Genomic DNA, 21,057 nt, shown 5'->3' with positions numbered 1-21,057 from the left:
ATTTCGATGCCGCTGAAAAAAAGATTTCAACCGTACACTAATTTCAAGGGGGTTCTTCAGAAAGAGAGCGATCAGCATTTACCTGAAGAACAAAAACAAGTAACTAGTCTTATACGCCAGTCGATATTATTTGATCACGTCTACTATTTGAATGCTTCGAAAACAAAAGTTATCTCAATCGGACTTTCCTCTCATCTGGATTTCCAACCTGTGGTCAGGCTACACAGAAGCGGGGCGGCCGGTGTTGAACTACAGTTGCAGGAGTGGCACGCTCTTCAGGAATTGTTTCCAGTAATCGACAATTACATCGCTATTCCAGGTGAGCAGCCTCGTGTTTCCTACCCACTAAGTGAGCAACATGAATTGCTGATAACCACACTGTACAATCGCCGTCAGATCATTATAAGGAAGAAACCAGCTTACGGTTCCCTGGAGATAGTGTTCATCGCAGAAAGTTCGTGGCGGAACTTTATGAAGATATTTGTGTGCATCGAGCATGCGAAAGTTATGTGTGAAACAGTGTCGCCGTATCTGAAATCATATTTTGGAAACTGTGTGGAATCTTGCATTCTCGACCTTCGCGAACAATGTTTCGGTTGCACAGATATTTCCCCTGTCCATGCATGTAATAAGGAGAAGTTTGTGCTTTCCCATCTACATGGATGTACAAAACCTGAGCCTTTGTCTATACAAAACATCGACGGAAAAAGACTTTCCAAAGAAGTGTTTGTTTTTTGCGAGAACATGCTTGTGGAAAAAATAGTGAAACATTTTAATTCAGTGGTTGCAGCAGAAAATGGATATGATAGTGACACAATTCCTTATGTGGGTGAGTGAACAAACTTGAAGAATAAAAACTTGTTAAATAACATGCTGATAAACTGGTGACACAATATAAACATTTTACATATGTATGTGTGTGTGTGTGTGTGTGTGCGGCTCTTTTGAATTTTGTAAATATTGGTAATAAACAGGGATAAAATATATGTCTTGGCTTTTTTTCACTTATCACCCCTTTAAAAATCCTCATGGTTTATATTTTTACTGGTAACAATCGTTAATAACAACATTAATAATTAACTATATAATGAAAAAGTGTGTATTGTGGACTTGTCGAAGATAAAGCATGAGAGCTTTTCTTCACACTGGTAAAACTCGGTGTTAATAACAACATTAATAATTAACTATATAATGAAAAAGTGTGTATTGTGGATTTGTCGGAGATAAAGCATGAGAGCTTTTCTTCACACTGGTAAGAATCTGTGTTAATAACAACATTAATAATTAACTATACAATAAAAAAAATGTGTATTGTGGACTTGTCGGAGATAAAGCATGATCGGTGTTAATAACAACATTAATAATTAACTATATAATGAAAAAGTGTGTATTGTGGATTTGTCGGAGATAAAGCATGAGAGCTTTTCTTCACACTGGTAAGAATATGTGTTAATAACAACATTAATAATTAACTATACAATAAAAAAAATGTGTATTGTGGACTTGTCGGAGATAAAGCATGAGAGCTTTTCTGCACAGCGCTGGACACGCAAAGGCAAGTATCTTTATTTTCATTCTATTTCTAACAATGATTCGCTATTTTTTCTTGTCACTATAAAAAACTAATTCAATTTTTCTTTTATCACATCTGTCGCCATTTTGCTTGTTTTTGTTTAATTCCTCTTTATGCATTGAGGTTAATCGAAACATAACTTTAGACTTTTACATGGAATTGAAACATAGAATCTTGCCTCCTTTGATTGAATCGAACCTGTGACTCCTCTTTGATCACAAAACAATAGTGACGGCCATCTTGGTTATTTTACCTACTCTTTATGCATTTAAGCTAATCGGTACTGGGGCCCCACACGGCAAAACAACAGATTCTAATTTATCTTTATACATTAGCGGTAAAGTCTTTGCGTTGTAATCAAAAGGCATTTTGTTTTGATTTTTAATATCTGTTCCTGCCTAAATACTAATGGGGACTCAACACACTTCTTTTTTTTTTTTAAACAACATCATTATCAGCCAATTTGACATTGTGAATCGAACCCAGGGACCTTTTCATTACAGCATAAACATCCTATTTCCAATTAGTTCATTTTCTCTTTGTGCACAAAAAGCTAATCGGAACTTTTAAACAAATACAATTGAATATCCAATTTTCACCAACATTGGGAATCGAACCCTCAACCACTTGGTTAAAACATCTCGCGGAATAAAAAACACCCCCCGCGCCGCGCCGCCCCGCCCCGCGCCCCGGTCGCCGCCGCCGCTAAACACAAAACGCGGCCGCCATTTTGATTTTATTGAAATACTATTTATGCACAGATGGACTAATCGGGACCTATAATGGCGGGACAAAACAATTGGCCTAATTTAACTACCTAGAGAATCGAACCCGCGACCTCTTCATTGCCAGGTGACAACATTAACCACTACCCCAACTCGATTTTCGAACTCAACCATTTTGTTGCCTTTATTTACACTCAGGCTAATCGAGACCATTCAATATTGACATCGTCGCCTTGTAATCAACGGGTCCCAGGTTCGATACTCGGTGGAGGCACATAGTGGTCCGAATCACCACTTTTCAACTGTAGCTCCAATCCTGATTAGTTTTGCCGTGCATAAAACAGACTTAAAAAAACTAACTCAATCTATCAACCAATCAATATTGACTCTACCAGGAATCGAACCCTCGACGCCTCTTGTTTTACAGAGCAATAACCTTAGCCGCTAAACTTTCGGGGGTAAAGCACCTTCGGCGCCATCTTTAAATCATTTCTTCATGTCTTTGAATCATACGCAATGGTTGCGCGCGCATTTCCTCCACACACACACAAACATACGCACGTGTTAGGTTAGCATACATCAAGAAACACCGTGACAAACCCATTGACCCCCCTCCCCCCACCGCTTCCGATGTCTTCAAGGTGATCAGACACGTTCTGCTGACTCAACAATAAAATCACTCGTGGCCCGCTACAACCGGATGTAACATAACACCAGGCGCATCAAATTTTTGCTGACGCGTAGGAACAAAATGCTGTCATTCTACTTCCACCTTCTGTCTTTTGGGGCTTTTGGTTACTCCGGAAATCACCATTCATCGGACTTCTCAGGAAGGCATCAAGTGTTTCGTGGTGCCAAGCCCTTGCATTGCCAAATGTTTTCAAAAATTTGGGGGGGGCAAGGAAGAGACCGATAGCTTTTTTCTGTTCTATTCCATAGGCGTGCGCAGACATTCTGATTATGGGGGGGCCAATTTTTCCTTCAAACAGTTGCGTTCATGCATTTAAGACAAAACTGTTTAGCAGCAAGAGTCTGAAGTACTTGGTAGTTATAACATCTCTCTGTTAATTTAGAATGCATTACAGAAAATAAGAAAAGTGCGAGCGAAGCGAGCAAGAAAATTTTTAGATACAAATTTTTGGAAGCTGAAAACAATATTGATTTAATATGGCACAAAAAATTTCATGGGATGTCATGGCATTCTCTTTTACAATTTTCTTCATTTAGATCGTTCGGCACCCAGGGCCAACCCCTCCGCCAACTAGCTACAGCTCTCAACTTGACAAGACTAAGAAAAGCAGATACTACGAACGTTACGAAAGGTATTTTTATTTGTATAAAATTTGATATTGAGGGGGGGCGGCAATGTCTTATTGTGCCACCCTGAAGGTGCTCTTAGCCGTCTGGAAGAAATTATGCAAGAAAGACGTGAAAACTAATTCCGTCTTGAATATCCTTTTGTCCTGCTACTCTTAGATTCTACTATAGTCTTGCTTTCCTTTACCTCGATGTTTGCCCCCCTTGCCCCGCTAGAATTGATTTCTGTCCAAGGTTGGATGAGCATTGCCCCCCTGTGGTTGCGCCACTGCACCTCCTTGCCCCGTAGTTTGGTTTGAACTTTAATCGGCTTGAGAATTCTTAATTTTCTTTAAGAGTATAATATCGTTTAATAACTGATAAGATTCCTCTACACTAAATTTTTAGGTGAAAGTATAATAATGTAGGGACATGGACGTCTTACAAAATGGTTACATCATTATACTTCTTTTTGCAATAAACCAATATCTTCATTATCACATTTTTATGTCTCCCTAACCGAACCTTCTAGATGTCTACCTTTTTAAGAGTCACACATGAAGGCTTGTCGTTAACCACACTTTGAACAGAAAAGCGTCATACTGTTGAATTTCTAGCGATCACTGACAAGGCCGTTACAAGGAGTGGTCAAGTCTTGAAGGCTTGTGGAAATTCCATTGTTCGACGACCAAGTGCCTCCAAATTGCCAGGGTGTGGAGGCCAGTTGAGTCTCCAGGAATTATATCAGTGCAAACAGAGGCATGACGCACATTTCGTTCTGAATTGCTTTGCATCTTTCCTGCTAGCTTAACCTACTTTTGAACTTAACGATGAATGATTGGCCTTCCGTAGGTGTCGTTCGTTCTCACGAGGCCAGTGGGCAATGCTAAAATATACACAAAAGTTATTTTATTTGCGTGGCTTGCTGGATGACGAAATGTTCCTTGTCATAACCTTTGAGTGTTTACGAAGAACGAGAAGGCTTATTCAAGCCGCCTTGTGACAAAGACAGGCTTCGATATTGAACGCAAGGTTGATTGGCTCTGATGTGGCAAATGCCACAGGTAATTCAATACAGGCTTGACTGATGACTGGCCACTTCCCTTCCTTTTACAACGGTCACAGTAACTACAATAGGAACTGTCGAAGAAAGATCGATTGCTTTTCTCCAAGGCTTGTAGGTGAATAGGCTATGCAATACAATCCTTATAATAGTAATAATATATCTTTATATTCCATCTAAAACCGATTAGCCAATGTCCTACAAACACAGCAGAGTTTAAAATGAACTATATTTTGAGTTCTTGCTTTCCAAAAGATCAAAAAGAGGAGATAGAAAGGGGGGTTGATTTCGATCAGGTACAAGCTTCCTTTACTCGGATTGACAATAAAAACAGCTTGAGCCTCTCTTATAATACGTACATTATAATTCTAATGCGATGCTTTTTTTTCACTAATTCTTCTCCGGACACCTTGTATGTTTAAGGAACACGTTTTAATTTGGAGAGCATTTGTTGAGGTTAATGTTGCTTTGACAATGCTTGACAAAGATAACATCGTGCAAAAACTAACAAATCCGCTCTTGTTTGGAGCATCATTGCCTCTCCAGGTGTGTCTCACGTCCAGAGCACCACATTCTATTTTTTGTAACCACACGGTTTCACAACATGCAACGTTCAATTTGTACGTTTTCTACAAGTACTAATATTAGAAGTTTCTGTGTACTACAAACTACACTATAAAGTATTGATATTTCATAGACTGAGAATGTATTTTATCATCATTACAGACCTCCGTAGCGGAATGGTTATCACAGGGCACTACGACTCTTGGGATCCCGGGTTCGAATTCCGGCCTGGGCGTTCTTTGGAAGTGTCCCTTCGTTAATTTCATCGCATCATCACCCATCCTCATCGTCGCAATTAGCCAAATGTAGCAGAAAAACGACCCTAAATAGTAAGGATATATTTTTAATAAGGTTATTATTCATATATTTGCTTCCACTGCATAAAAATAGAAGATTATTCGCAAAAAAGGGAAGTAAACTAAACTAAATCAATCAAAGATTATTCAGAGAATGTTCAATTACCTCTCTAACCCTGTTTCTCTGTCTTTAAGAATACTTACAGCGCCTCTGACTGGCGTCAGGTTGACCATTAATTTCTAGCTCCATTAACCTGGGAGCGCAAAATAAGATTACTGTTTAATTGGTTCCCAAGGATCGTGCAGTAATTACGGAATTCAAGTCGTTTTTTAGTAGAAGGGGATGGAACTGTACTTGTGAAGGTAAATCGTGCTTTGACGTGACTCAATCGCATTGCCGTGGAAACAGCGGCGCAAGGGATCCTAATTAGGAATCCTTTTTTCTAACCTTGCAAGTTTTTTTCTTCTGGCAAGACCTTAACTCGAAATTCGTAAACTTTGGAAACAAACACTGCAGCGAAGTTTTCACTGATGATAGTCAACACTGGTTACCGTAAACATTACACAGCTTATTTATGCGAGGTAAACTTGTACCGAAATATTAATATTTACTTATTTTTACATTACAGACTCTGCCTACGGGGTTACTCTCTTAGAAACCCAAACATTCCTCAATAACTTTAAAATTTCTACACCGTTCCCTACACAAATAGACATGCACTTACCTTGTATGCTACAAACAAGATCTACCTAAGCGCACGGCCATGAAATTAGGCGCGTGGCAAAAGTTTCGCGCTGTTGCCACGTCGAAGCACAACCCCGTGTGTTCGGGAGGTTAAGAGAATGAAGATCTCATTGTAGAGTTGGTCTTGTAATCCATGTGATACAAACTGGCAGTATTTTCTCGAAATGTCGGTAATGACACAAAAGAGCCCCGGAAAGAGGTCGGTCTGACGCTCGAACTAGGCAACGCAGCCCGTTTGCCACACAGTGCGCGGGAACCAGCGACTTTTGTCCCGCCCTCGCTTTGCTTTTCCCATATGTGGCACCAGCGCAATTCTGCTCAGCCGCCTATTTTCGTGACCGTGCGTTTAGATAGATAAATAGAGAGAGGGGGGATAGGGAGGGGCGAGAGACAGGGTGAAGAGGAGGGATATGAGAGATGGAGGGAGGGGAAGAGTAGGTGACATTTCCAAAAGTGGTACGACCACTTCAGACACCATCAATTCCTTTCAGCTTGTTGTTTTAAGAACTGTACTTGTGCGTTTTGTGAAGAGTATATGCACACTTTAGGATTTAGGGAAGCAGGAATCGGAGGTCGGAGAAAGCAAATAAAATCGCTTCACCGGAGAAACTTGAAGCTCATCTCATTGACGTGATATTGATTCCGTCATCCGCACCTCGTAAAATAGTTTCGAGGGCAAGGCAGCTAACGACTGAAACGGCCGAGAAATACTTTTCTTTGACGTTCCCATGGCAACCGATTAGCAACAAAATTGCTACGTACAGGAGAAATGTTACCTGTCGTTTACGTGAACGCTTCGCGAAGTTGGCGATCGTAAGCTGTTTTGTTTACGTTGCGTGACTTCATTTCAAATTTCGAGGTGCTTTGCTGACAATAAGAAGCCGTTCTGTCGGTCGTCAGTTCGAATAATAATGAACTTAACCTTGTATCGAGTAAAAATAGGGTTGAAAAACTACCGCATTTCATGTCAAAGCGAAATCCAATCGGTTAACTTCAAAGAAGAGACCCTCAGTTCGTTTATTTTAATGAAGCTGACGCAAAGATAAAGGCAATAACCCTTTCTGCTAGGTTCTTTGCATATTGGAATTATTTGCAAAAATTAGCTAATTAATTCCATTACGAAATCAAACCCACACATTCCTCTACACAGCAAAATGATGGGAAATATTCGAGGCAAGTAAAATCGAATACAGATATTCTGTATCCATTTGTCCTAGACACTTTCAACAATTTTTAGATTTATCCAAGAGCTTGTTACCATGAGATGAGATGAAAGTACCTTATGGTGCTCCTTATCGTACAGTATGTTGTGCGGTCGAATTTTCTCCCCAAAATCAAACGTCCTTTGGCTTCAAATTTTTCAAAATTTGTTTTAAGTCCACGTTATGTATGAGGGTTTTTCCTCAGTAAACAAAAAATAATCGATTAGACAATTCGATTATAGATGGCGGGGAAAGAACTTCCGGTTTGGGCAATTTTCCAATGTAAACAAGTGGAATGCAGATCGTCAACGAGCTTATTTTCTTATAAAAGATCAGACACAAAATGGATCACTTGACATTTTTGAGTGATATAGAGAAACAAAGGTACCTAGAAAAGATTGGCAATTTCCCGGATCCTTTGGATGAAGATTTACGGAAAAATAGTAGTCTTTTCCAAGACAATGTTGATCTTCTACCAGCAGTTTCGTGTTAAGACTTCTGCAGGTTGAAATGAAGCTTACGTAAACTATAAACATTGAAATACTTCAACAACAGTAAAATGTATAATTTTCGACATTGTGTAGTCAAACACAGCCCCTTTAACTTTATCATATGGCTTAGAGAGAGCGTCGTCAGAAATTTTTGTAGGGGGTAAAGACCAGTAATAATAGTAGAAATAATAATAATAATTACAACCGTTATAAAATATTATACTATAAATAATTACTAAACTAATGAAATAAACAAATTGTATTCGAAATTTATTATTACTGTTTATTAATGGTATTAGAGTGCATATCCATCACAACAGTTACAATACTAAAATGCACAGATATGTATTTTATTATTAACTTTTGCAAGTGTCGTTCAAGAAAATACTTTAGAAGTTAGTATAAATTTTACTAATAAAGTTTACATTTATTACATTAAATTATAAAATTATAATTTTTGGAATTCTGGATGATTATAAACAGTTTCAATTTTTAAATATAGTAAACATATGTGCGTTAGACAATTATGATTTTCGAAACACGTAAAATATTTTTATTTGAATTACTCCGGTGATGGAGTGTAAACTATAGAGCCTATTCCCTCGTGTTTGTGTCCAGTCTTTTCGCTTTACTGCCTGAATTCACTGTTTTTTCCGTATCGGATCTGTCTGAAAACTATGCATAGATACCCGAGAAAAAATATTTGTTCCCAACCTCGTGTTGTAACCAAAAGCCACACAATGATTGTCGCCTTTTCTTAAGACACTGCCTTTACACCTTTGAACTCCATGTTATCCTATTGACAACCGGAAGTAAAGTTCCCGCCCACGCCAAGGAAGCACAGAAATGTAAACATCCGGTGAATAGCCCCCATAGATAGGTTACATCACCTACAGTTTAAGTGTGATCGGAACAACTATATGCTTGTAGCAGATGTTTCTGTGAATGCAAAGTTAATATAGGATGGTGTTTATGTAAGTTTGATGTTAGTATTTATTGTGAATTGCTGGTGATACGAGCAGAGATTTTGAAGTGATCAAACACAAGAAGAGATCTAGGAGCGAAACACTGTTCCCAGTCTCCCCCTCTCTCTTTGTCTTATTTATCCAGCTATCTACATTTATTTCCCTGGCTTTGTCTCTAACTCTTTCTCTCGTCTTCATCTCTTTATTTTAATCTCTCTCCACCTTTCTTTCTCTCCATCTCCACATCTTGTCTCCTCTTTGTCTTTCTACTTTAATCAAACTAACATGGATTGTAAAAAATCTTAAGGATATTAATTTATCTTTCAAATTCTCATTATGTAGTTTCATCTTCAGTAATTATACCTCAGGTTTTTGTCTGTATTCTCCTCATGTGGAATGCTGAGATAGAACCTTTAACTCTCGAGCACTAGACTTAAGATTAGACAATTTGTGCTCGTCGGGAATGAAATATCAGAATCAAGCTATTTTAATTAAATTATATTTTTTAAAAAAATGTCCTCCACAATTTTTTTATATTTCGTTAATTTTCATTGAACTGGCGTTTGATGGTGAAAAGAGGGTGTTTGAAATTAATACATACAAAGCAATAGCAGCTCCCTTTATGTTAAGGTAAGATAAATATAAAAGAAAACTTATAAAGATCATGTGCTTATCATAACACCATTAAGCCTTGTTTCCATGATTATGAAAAACTAAATATGCTGACCAAGGCAGTAATGTATTTTATTAAAAACATAAACTAAACGTAACGTTTCAACCTTCTAGCAAGGTCTTCTTCAGACTCTGTATCAAGTACAAAAGTTTTGTTTTTCATGTGCTTATCAGTATTATTATATGAATAAATAATACACAACTTATAAACACTTTTGGGAGCCGCGGTAGCTCAGTCGTTAGGGTGTCTTGACTACCATGCGAGAGACCTGGTTTTTTTTCCACCTGTTCAAGCGGCTCCGGCCCACCCAGCGTCGTATAAAGTGGCTACCTGGAGGAAACTCTTGGTGGTAAATGCGCTCAGGGGCGTGTTGCTAATAAAATCACCCCCACCTTCGGCCGTGAACAAGAAAGTGTGTGGTCCTAACATCACACCCCCTATACGCCTTGATAGCGTTACGCAAAGCACAGGGAAGCACTTGACACTTTATTTTCACTTTATTTTAAACACTTTTAATGCGATTGATATAGTTCTATTCCAGTGGCATTACAACTTTACTCACATTGAAAAATCTTAGAAGTTGCTTTACATACAAAAAAAACATAACGCACATGCTTCTTTGCAGTGTCTTATACCAGTACATAAAAGAAAACTAAAACATTTTTATTGTCTTTTAAATCACTACATAAAATCTTGTTAAATCACGATAAGTAAGAAATAGTTACTCGCTTGAGGATAAATTGACCCTAACGTTTGTTCAAATATTCCTTAGAGCTTAAAATGTCAAACAACGTGAGGCAATTGCTTGGAATTAATACCAGTAAGAGGTGAAACAAAAGTACTGCTTGCCCTATAACGTATATAGGCTCACACATATGTACGTAACGGTCTGTGAAATTAACTGTCTGCCTACTACACACACGCACACGTCGGAGTTATAATTTCATAGAGAAGCAGAGTTAAATAGTATTGAAACTAATTTGTGAAAGAGAGGTTGAACAATATATCGATGAACGATATACGTACAGTACTGAATTTGTATTTTCGTCATTTTACGTCACACTGCTTCCTATTTTGGCTAATGGAGACAATGAGGATGATCGATGATTTCTATGAAATTGATGAAGGGACACTCGCAAAGGCTCACGCCCGGACTCGAACCCGCAAAAATTGGTGGCAATATCGAAAGTCCTCTCTTAGCCACCGAGTTGAATATATTACGTTTGATTGATTGATTTGCTTTACTTTACCTCTCATTTCTGTCACTTTTGGCTAATCGTAAAGATGATTATGAGTGATGATATGACGAAATCGGTGAAGGGACATACAAAGAACACCAAAGCCCAGGGTCTTACCTCGAAGCGCGGTATGCTAACCACTCTGCCACGGAGTCTGGCTTTAATATACTTATTACAAGTAAGATGTTCCCATTGTACTTACTTGAGAGGTGTGTTTTAGACCAGAGGATGGTAGTAGAAAGTATGTACGTATGCCTTTTGTAGAAATCAAACAATTCCTTCCAAGCAGAAGCGAGACGCCTCACTGAAAGAACTGGCTCTGTTCCGTTTGAAGACTAAATAGAGTTATAATCTCCTGTTTACAATTTTTTGTATGCTCGTCGTTCGAAGAGAAGCCCAATCGTGTTGACGTGTCTTTGAGTTGAAGCGTATCTTTTCTTTCTCTCGCGTGGGAACCTTTTTCTCTTTGGACAACGTCTTTTGTCGTGGTCTCCGTGTAAAGAAAAAAAGGAAAGAAGTCAGTTGGGAAAGAAGATAAAGAGAGTGCGACTCGAACAAGACCGACCAACCACCTGTTGTTTATTCAGTTGACGTCGGGACACTTGGTTATCGATTCTTCTTTTAACTGCTCTGCAGGCAACCAGCATTACACTGCGATGAGTTGGGTTGCGGCCTCTCCAGGGGCACTTGACAAATTCTCCATGGTTAACGTCGAATGAATGGACCCTTGAGTTTTACACTCGCTCAGTAGCCTTGTAAGAGTGTACAGATAGACGGAAAATATATTACAAAGGCTTAATCAATTGTATGTGATCCCCTTCCGAGATGATAAAGTGCTGAGATCAAATATCAAACAAGGAAATTATATGTTAAATTACAATGTTTGAGTTTTTAAGTTCACTTTTATGCACAGATAGGCTAATCGGCACTGGACCTACAGTATCCGAACTACCATGTGCCTGCACCAGGTATCGAACCCGGGACCCCTTGATTACAGGTCACGGAATTACCACTACGCCACCTGGTAGGTCCCACTTAAATGTCATTCCACTTAGTGGACCCTTGGACAATGGGTAAGTGCATTTCTTGAGGAGGTTGGGATGTGTCACTTAGAACAATCTCAACATAAGGAAAATTGCATCATGCTGGGTTCCCGATATTGTCACCATTGTGCAACCATATACAGCTAGGTATTGTTGCTACAGGCTTCATGCAAGTGTTGATGACACACTCGTGCATTTTTGCCACGGGTCACCTGAATTTTGATCCACAATCGATGTTCTACCTTTGTAAACATGTTTTAGAGCAGTATACAAAATGGCGTTCACTTCAACCTCTTACATACACCACAGCACTAGCTGCGCCGCTCACTTTTGGTACTTCACACATCGACATCGGCCCAAACTGACATTGCTCATTGCCTGATAGCACATGCACGGTGTTATCACCTCTTCCCGACAGTGTTGCCACTTTTAAATTTACAGCCCACGTATTTATTATTCTCGTATGAGGTAGGTCTACGAGTCCTTCAAAATTGCATTTCCTAATTCCCTAAAACAAAATGTAAAACTACATTTTTGTGTGTTCTAATATTGAAACGGCTGACTCACTTGTGACCTTCGTTGAAAACTGTATATTCTCAATGGACACCATTGTTGGGTTCTCGATTCTGCAGTTCATAGACACCTTCCATCACGTCGAAACCGCATAAATCTTAACCTCATTTCGGAATTGGAAGATTAATTTGGGAAACGTCTCGAGGAACCTTGAAAGAGTGTATTGATTGGCTGAGTTTTAATCATGAAGCTGTACGTGGCAATACTTGGCTTCGGGTCGTTGTTTGCTCTTAAAGCTTCTGACGAGTCCTAATTGACCGTTCCTGTCAGAGAAGTGATTAATGAATTTACGTCGTGGATTTCAAAGGAATTTCCCAGAAGGAGATGCAAAAGGAGAAATGTATGCTTCTCAAAGAGTTCTGATCTCACAAGATCGAAATACGAAAGAAATGCGGTTGTTCATGAAGGAACGTGAATACTTTCTAATTTTTCCAAATGGTAGGCGACCGAATCAATCATTGGATTCAATGCTGCAATGTTGTTCCAAACTGTTCATCTTTGAGGTCAAGGTATTGAAGAAAGGAATATTATGTGAGCCTTGTTTAATGTGGAGGCTTTGTGGGTTAAGAACATAGTGCAGAAGTGCTTAGTGTTGACATAAATGAAGGAAACAGTAAGAAGGGGAAACTGGGTCATGGAAAGTTGAAAAGGGACTATATTTTCTGAACAAAGCCTTTGTGTTTTGGATGTTATGAAGGTTGTAGTGCAAAGGTAGTCATCGGTAATAAAAATGGTGCGCCTAGATCCTGAAATACACCCTTCCTTGCATGTCGTTATGTGTGTTGTCTAACTCTGCAGCTGGGACCGAATTTGCTATTGAAGTTCAGCCAGGCAAGGAAACGAGCATTTCAGGATCTGGGTGCCCCATTTTTAAGGGTGGGATCCCACACATTCTCAATATCGATCATGATGTGATTAGCACTACGTCCCGGCATCTTTAACTATAAGGGTTGGACACCCAAATATCCTTTACTTAGGGACTGGATGAGCCTCAGAGCCATGGATATTTTTGGAGAAATCCCCTGATACCATCCACACCGAGAATCAAACCTGGGTCTCTGCGCGCTAGCCGGAAATTGATTTCGTGTGAAACGGGTCCCCTATACTAAAACTGAAATAGACATGAATGAAGTTAGGCAATCATGAAATCAAGAAAACTTTGATATTGAACAGTCTTGCATCGGAATGTTTTCCTTTCAATGTCTATTCAACTTATATAACTAAATGTCATGCTTGCGTTCGACAGCATTATTTATGGTTATATCAAAACTTCGATGAAGTTAATTTATTCTAACCATAATTACGTAGAAAACAAACAAAAATGCTTTGTTAAAAATAAAACTTTTATATGCATCACGATATAAACCATTACTCGTATGGTATGAACATGGCGGACGAGCGCGAGAGAAATGAAAGTATATGCACTCATGTAAATAATATCCCATAAAATGAGCAAGGTATATGCTCGTTTCGGTACAGATTTCTCCTTGCCCACCCTTCTCCTGACCCATTAGTTGCTGTTGCTATCAGTGAAAGAAGGCTGTCAATTGTTTTTCACTCAATTTTTCATCTAACTCTCATCTCAACAGGAAACAACATCATGACCTCATGGAAGAGTTCTGTTATGAATTTCTGATATTGCCCTCGTGGTGAGGAACGGTTGTTCTCTTTTATGGCCATGAATAATGGAAGGAGAAGCCAACCTCCGTAATTAGAGACAAACTGAGAATTCAAATGTGCTGCTAATGAATAGCATTCTTCATTTTCTCGCGGACGTTTCTTAACAATTACACTTGCGGACACATTCGACACAATTTACCCGTTGGATTAACTAGGGCAATAGGTGCACCTCAGGCATTTATTAGGTTAGTTGAGGTTCAATTCTGAGCAAAGCATTTCTTACATACTTACAATCTAGAAAATAGAGTGAGAGTGTAAAATGCACAAGTGAACCATCAAGTCTCCTAGTGCAAGTAATGGTAGGGAAAAATTCGTGGCATTCAATGGCAACTGTACCCACATTCTAGAACTGAAGGAAATCTCATTTATATTTCAAAAACTGGATGCAGAATAACCTCTTTATACAAAAACTAACAAAATAATTATACTTAAATATAGAAAGAACTTATTTTAGTTCACATATTTATTGAGACTACGGAAACATAATACGTAGCTAGCGATTAACAAACTACGTTATTCAATGTGGTCTATTTCAGTGATTGATTCAAGCCCAAATCTGGAATATACGGAGGATCAAGGTAAGGGAAAGGAATTGTCTTTCGTGGATAAGTGCACTAGGTGTGCTCTAAAGCACTTGTAGAATAATGTTCATTAAAGAAAGCGTGAATGTAATTCTCAATGATCGAACAGGATAAATATCTGTGTATTTGAACGTATAACCTCATTTGCTTGACTAAGTTAAAACTGAAACGAAAGTTGATAATATGGTATTGGTAAAGTTAAGAGTTTTGGCTCAGTTAAGCTTAAGCCGACCTTCGTGAGGAAGTTGTTAGGACAGCTTCGTTTTTTATATGTTGATATGATGATATGAATTTAACTAATAATATGGTACAGTATTATTGTTGTATTGTATTGTTGTTACTTAACTTCGCTTTTCTGTCACTTTTGGACTAAACATGAGGATGAGTGATGAGGAGATGAAATTGACGCAGGGACAAAGAACTCTCAATACCAGGTCGGGATTCTAACCCTGGAACTGACGAGATCGAAAACCGCTTAACGCTCTCGACCACAGCGACATATCGTACAAAATTGGTAATCCTTGTACTGCAATTTTCTGCTGACTTACTTATCAGAATGGTTTACGAGAGATACTATTTATATTTAGTCATTAATTTTAAATTCTTTCCCTTTTTCAAACATAAAGTTGATGACCCAGAAGCACATTTGCACAGTGAATAGGGATAGGTGGAGGTCTTTGGGCCATTCATTACGTCACACCATGCGAAAGCGAGAGGCCTGCAAAGTTGGTTAAAAGGTGGGAGCCAGGTGTTTATTCTCACAACGTACAATTGTTTCTCTCTTCTGGCAAACTTTGATAGTCTCTTGCGAGTTTGGTGGCTTTTCAACGGATGTTCCCGTTTGAAATTAATGATCCAAGTTTTTGGGGTGTTTTAATTGAGTTTTGCGTCGCGGAAACAAAAACGAAGGGGGAAAGGGGTTGTTGGGAGAACGGGATGGTCTGCGGTACACAGCGTTCCTTTTGTAGTTTCTCCTTTTGCTGGGAGTCTTTTCTGTTCAAACATAAGAAGGCTTTCTCAGGATATGAGGTCATGCAATGTATTAGTTACAAGGTCGGTACAAACTTGTACTCGACAATGATAGTTCCTGGAACCAGATGAATTACACGCATAATTTGTATTCATGTCCACATAGGCATAACTTGGCGAGGGCAAGGGGACACGGCACTTAGCCCCCAAGATTTTCAGGTTTATGAAAATTTACAATATAATGGTACTTTTCTTAACCTCCTGGAACAAAGTAACGAGCAAAGAAACGAGTCATTTTTATGATTTTGCAAATGTAACAGTTATTTTTTTATTTATTTGTATGAGCTTGAAAACTTTTTGATTCTGCCCCAAAAAGTTAAACTCGAAGTTCTATTAACCCCCCCCCCCCATGTTAAGCTCCAAATTCGATTCTGCCCCTCCAAAGCTAGGTTCCAAGTTACGGCTATGCTTGTCTAGATATTATTAGAATAATTAAATCAAGAAGGCTTAGGTGGGAAGGCCATATGGCACAAATTGAAGAGGAAAGAAGAGTTTACAGGATTCTTGTTGGGAAACCTGATGGTAAGAGACCTGTAGGAAGGCAAAGACGAAGATGGAGGGATAACCTTAAGATAGGTCTAAAGGAAATCTGTAAGGATGGAAAAGATTGGATTGGTGTTGACCAGGATAGGAATAGATGGAAGGCTTGTGTTGCTGCAGCCATAAAGATTTGGGTTTAAGAAGGCTAGAGAGTTGGTTAGTTAGATAAGTTACACGCCTATAATTTCAATCCCCTTACTGTTTCGTTCACCACCAGATTTCTTTGTGCGGGGTAAGGATGGAATTCGTCTTGCACCAAATTCGACCCCTTCATATGGTTGATGTTGTTATCCTCTTGGTTTACGCTCGTTTTTAATTGTGCACAATTTTCCGACCGCCAAGGAATTCATAGCGAAAATATCAATTTTGCCTCGTGTGCTATCACTTCTCTACAACTTTAACTGCGTTACTTGAACCTTTAAACCATTTTATAGTGGTACAAAATGCCTCATTGCCCAAAAGGAGAAAAATGAATTTAATAATTGAGGACCAGTTTCCTATGGAAATGGTAAAACTAGTAGAGGTAATATTCCGCGTGCATATTGCACCGTGCCAAGAAGGTACTTCCCTTAAATGTGCTTTCATGGCACAGTGCTATATACACGGGAAACTTTACCATAATTCACACGCGATACTTCAAATTTACGATTTTCTGAATAAAGCTACGTAAAATTTGAGGAAAATGTTTACATTGTGCTAACAGATTGTTATAGTGTATATTACTTTAAGGAAGCATGCTTGGTTGCAATCTAACGGGTGCCTTTTTCTCTTTCTCAGCGTCCAGCAGCGAGTACCTGTGATGTTGGCGGCGTTGCTGGCCGTCCTTTTGGGCGTGGCGGCCGCCAACTACCCTGTATTCGACTACTCTACCCGGATGAGGATCCTGCTGGTCCCTGCGGACACCAAAGTGGGCTCCGTCATCTACCGCCTCCGTGGCACCGACTCGGATTTCCACTACCCGCTCCAGTTCGACGTGTTAGGTAAGCCCTACGAGAAAGGTACGCCTTTCTTTTCCTTTCTTTTCTGGGGTAAAAAGGGGGAAACTGTTGTGAGTGAGCTGTATATCAGGAGCGTATATTCTAGGCTAGCTAGGGGATCTGCGAAGCCTGAAGTCTAGAGAATAAAATACAGGAGAAAAATCGATCAGAAATTGTAATAATATTATTCATATCAGTGAGATGATGCTGATTCTGGAGTTTGCAATCTGATTTCCTGCGAGTTGGCAATCTGATTTCCTAGGAGTTGGCAATCTGATTTCCTAGGAGTTGGCAATCTGATTTCCTGGGAGTTGGCAACCTGATTTCCTGGGAGTTGGCAATCTGATTTCCTGGGAGTTGGCAATCTGATTTCCTGGGAGTTGGCAACCTGATTTCCTGGGAGTTGGCAATCTGATTTCCTGGGAGTTGGCAATCTGATTTCCTGGGAGTTGGCAACCTGATTTCCTGGGGGTTTGGCAACCTGATTTCCTGGGGGTTTGGCAACCTGATTTCCTGGGGGTTTGGCAACCTGATTTCCTGGGGGTTTGGCAACCTGATTTCCTGGGGGTTGGCAACCTGATTTCCTGGGAGTTGGCAATCTGATTTCCTGGGGGTTGGCAATCTGATTTCCTGGGGGTTGGCAATCTTTATTTCCTGGGATTTGGGAAGCTGATTTCCTGGGGGTTGGCAACCTGATTTCCTGGGGGTTGGCAACCTGATTTCCTGGGGGTTGGCAATCTGTATTTCCTGGGGGTTGGCAATCTTTATTTCCTGGGATTTGGGAAGCTGATTTCCTGGGATTTGGGAAGCTGATTTCCTGGGGGTTGGCAATCTGATTTCCTGGGGGTTGGCAATCTTGAATTCCTGGGTGTTGGGAAGCTGATTTCCTGGGGGTTGGCAATCTGATTTCCTGGGGGTTGGCAATCTGATTTCCTGGGAGTTGGCAACCTGATTTCCTGGGAGTTGGCAAATTTATTTTTATTCATAGCCTAGGACCACGTGACATAGTGAGACACCCAGATCTTGGACTCAGTATACACTACTTTTCAACAGTCTCCTCCCTGGTTCAGGCATTCATCCCAGCGCTTCACGAGGTTCATGATATCTGTCTCGTAGAACTCTGGATCCTGTTGTCTGATCCAATACCTTTACTTCGTGCTTAGCAACATCATCCGAGTGAAACCGGCGTCCTCTGAGATGCTTCTTCAAAGGAGCGAAGAGATGGTAATCGCTCGGAGCAAGATCCGGGAAGTATGCTGGATGATTGTGTGCATCATGCCATCAAAGAACCCGCCAGGCCAGGACGTAAGGGTTGGGCCCGGACCACAGGATCCCGAGTTCTATGAGACAGGCATCATGAACCTCGTGTAGTGCTGAGATAAATGCCTGAACCGGGGAGGGACTATGTTGAGAACCTCTCTTCCACGTAGTACACCCTGGACTGCAATTTGCAGGCTAGCGAGGCTCTGACGTCTGGAGTCACAGCAAGTATAATCCTCTGTGGGGCTTGAGTTGTGTCGTTCGTATATGTTAGGAATTGTCCCTTCATATATTTCACCTTCGCGATTAGCCAAAAGTGGCAGAAAACCGAAGCAAAGTATACTAAATGCACGGCCATGAAATTAGGCGGGTGGTAGAAGTTCGCGCTGTTGCCACGTCGGAGCACAACCCCCTGTGTTTTGAGGTTTAAGAGAATGAAAGATCTCGTTGTAGAGTTGGTCTTTGTAATCCATGTGATACAAATAGACAGTATTTGCTCGAAAGGTCAGGGATGACACAAAAGTGCTCAGAGAGAGGTCGGTCTGGCGCTGAAACTAGGCAACACAGCGTTTAAATCAACCAATCAAGGTCTTTCTTTTCTTGTGCAAACACACATCCTCATAATTATTCAGTCTTACGCCGTACTATAGATTTTTTGAGGTCTCATGGCCATGAGCATGAGTTGAAGATTGCGGACGGAAAACGAACTTTTACAGCAAGGAAATACACCAGAAAATATAAACAGTTTTGTTCGTAATAAAATATACACACTGTCAAGTTTAATACTGTATGTAGCCTACACAATATAGGAAGAATGTTTGTCTTTAGAAGATGCTTCATCGACTCTCCTTGTTGCAGGTGAGGTAGGGACGTCGGTGGTGAAAATCGAAAGTCTTCCGTGCAGCAAGAGGAACGAATACTGCGAGGCCAACGTGTTCTTGAAGAAGAAACTCGAGCTGGGTCGGGTGTACGATTTCAAACTTCGCGTGAGGGACATGCAGGGAGACTCTACCATCGTGGAATCCACCCTGAAGGCAACCAATGGCACGACGTCCATGGACACCATCTTCCCCCACTACACGAACCTCATCGTAGTACCTGAGGTAAGGTTTTTGCACTTTGCATAGATATATAAACATTATAATTCAATGTAATTAAGTGGATTGGAAATTTAATAGTGGCAACACTGCTGTATATACGCCATGAAACGGAACCGGTGCTTCTCACTTATACCACATGTTAGTTGTTGCACTACACATGCGCAGTGACGAGAGGAATAGAGTATCGTTGGAGTTGGCGCTCCAGGACAGACCGTCAAGGCGCAGTATTACTGTTCATTTTTCGAACGTAGCCTGAGACCTGCGTTGCGAAAGAAGAGGGTACACTCTCTGCTGAATCCTCCCATCATTTTGCAGGACAATGCTCGGGCGCATGTAGCGCAACCTGTGGCTGATTTGTTATCTCCATGGAGCTGGGAGATGCTCTACTAGCCCATGTGACTCTTATTTGATCCCTAAGATGAAGCTTCCGAACTGTTCCAAAGATTAATCAGGCAATAGACCGCTCCATTCAAACCATCAACAGAACAGGCCTGCTACAAAAGTACTACGATTTTCACATCGCTGTAAAAATTTCACATTGGTATCTCTTTCGTTGGTTGATTTTTTTGTTTTAAGTCCACTTTATGCATAGCAAGGCTAATCGGGACTGAACCTACAGTTTAAAGTGGAATCCGAACCACTGTGTGCCTCCACCGGGTATCGTACCCGTGACCCCTTGATTACAAGGTGAAGACACTATCACTGCGCCATCAGGGAGGCCCTGTATCTCTTTCGTATCTATTAAATTTCCAACCCACGTATAAATTAAACAGATAATGTCAACAATGCTTCCTTTTGTAAAAAATAATAATAATAAAAATAGAAAAGACAAAGTGCGATAAGTGTATAGGTGTGTTTCACCTACGCCACAAACTATTGCATTGTGGCTTCGAGCAGCCACGATTGAGGCCAGTTGTTGTAAGCATACGGAATTCAAACGGGCGGGCGTAAGATACTAACACAGACATTCGTGGTTTAAAACAAACATGCAGTTGGTTCAGATGTAACGAACGCTATGTGGTGGATATTTTCTTGCAAACGACAAATATAAATTGGCCGCAAACATGGCGGATGTGCGCATCCTGCCTTCCATCCTTCCTACTGATGAAACCGACCTATGTATGAATGAAAAGTCATTGGCACCAACATGAAGATATTTCTGGAAGTGGAATGATTTATATTTATGTATTACTGTATTTATTTAATTATATTAGATTCATAAATATTATGATACATTTAAAGTGTTTCTTATTATTATTATTATTATTATTATTATTATTACGGATAATTTTATAATAATAATAATAATGTACATTTATATATGTCCTTAAAGGAGAGTGATTTCGTTATATTCGAAAAATTGTCATTCTGGCAAATTGTGAAAACAAAGTTTGGTAAAGTTAACGTTAATGTAATAGTAGCTAGGGAAGGGATTTTAAGGTG

General features: G+C 39.9%; 1 protein-coding gene across 2 annotated transcripts in view; it reads left to right on the top strand.

The window, feature by feature from the left end:
• Nucleotides 1-21,057, top strand: part of Cad86C (Cadherin 86C) — a 201,122-nt gene that overhangs the window by 128,431 nt on the left and 51,634 nt on the right. For both annotated transcript variants that reach the window (XM_083131444.1, XM_083131443.1), the window contains exons 2-3: nucleotides 17,055-17,257; nucleotides 19,373-19,617. In XM_083131444.1, coding sequence (XP_082987570.1) covers nucleotides 17,077-17,257; nucleotides 19,373-19,617 — 426 coding nt within the window. In that variant the 5' untranslated portion in view covers nucleotides 17,055-17,076. The remainder of the gene's footprint in view (nucleotides 1-17,054; nucleotides 17,258-19,372; nucleotides 19,618-21,057) is intronic.

The sequence above is a fragment of the Lepisma saccharinum genome, chromosome 11, assembly GCF_977018435.1.
Source record: "Lepisma saccharinum chromosome 11, izLepSacc3.1, whole genome shotgun sequence".
Lineage (NCBI taxonomy): Eukaryota > Metazoa > Arthropoda > Insecta > Zygentoma > Lepismatidae > Lepisma > Lepisma saccharinum.
This window is presented reverse-complemented; position numbering and strand designations above follow the sequence as displayed.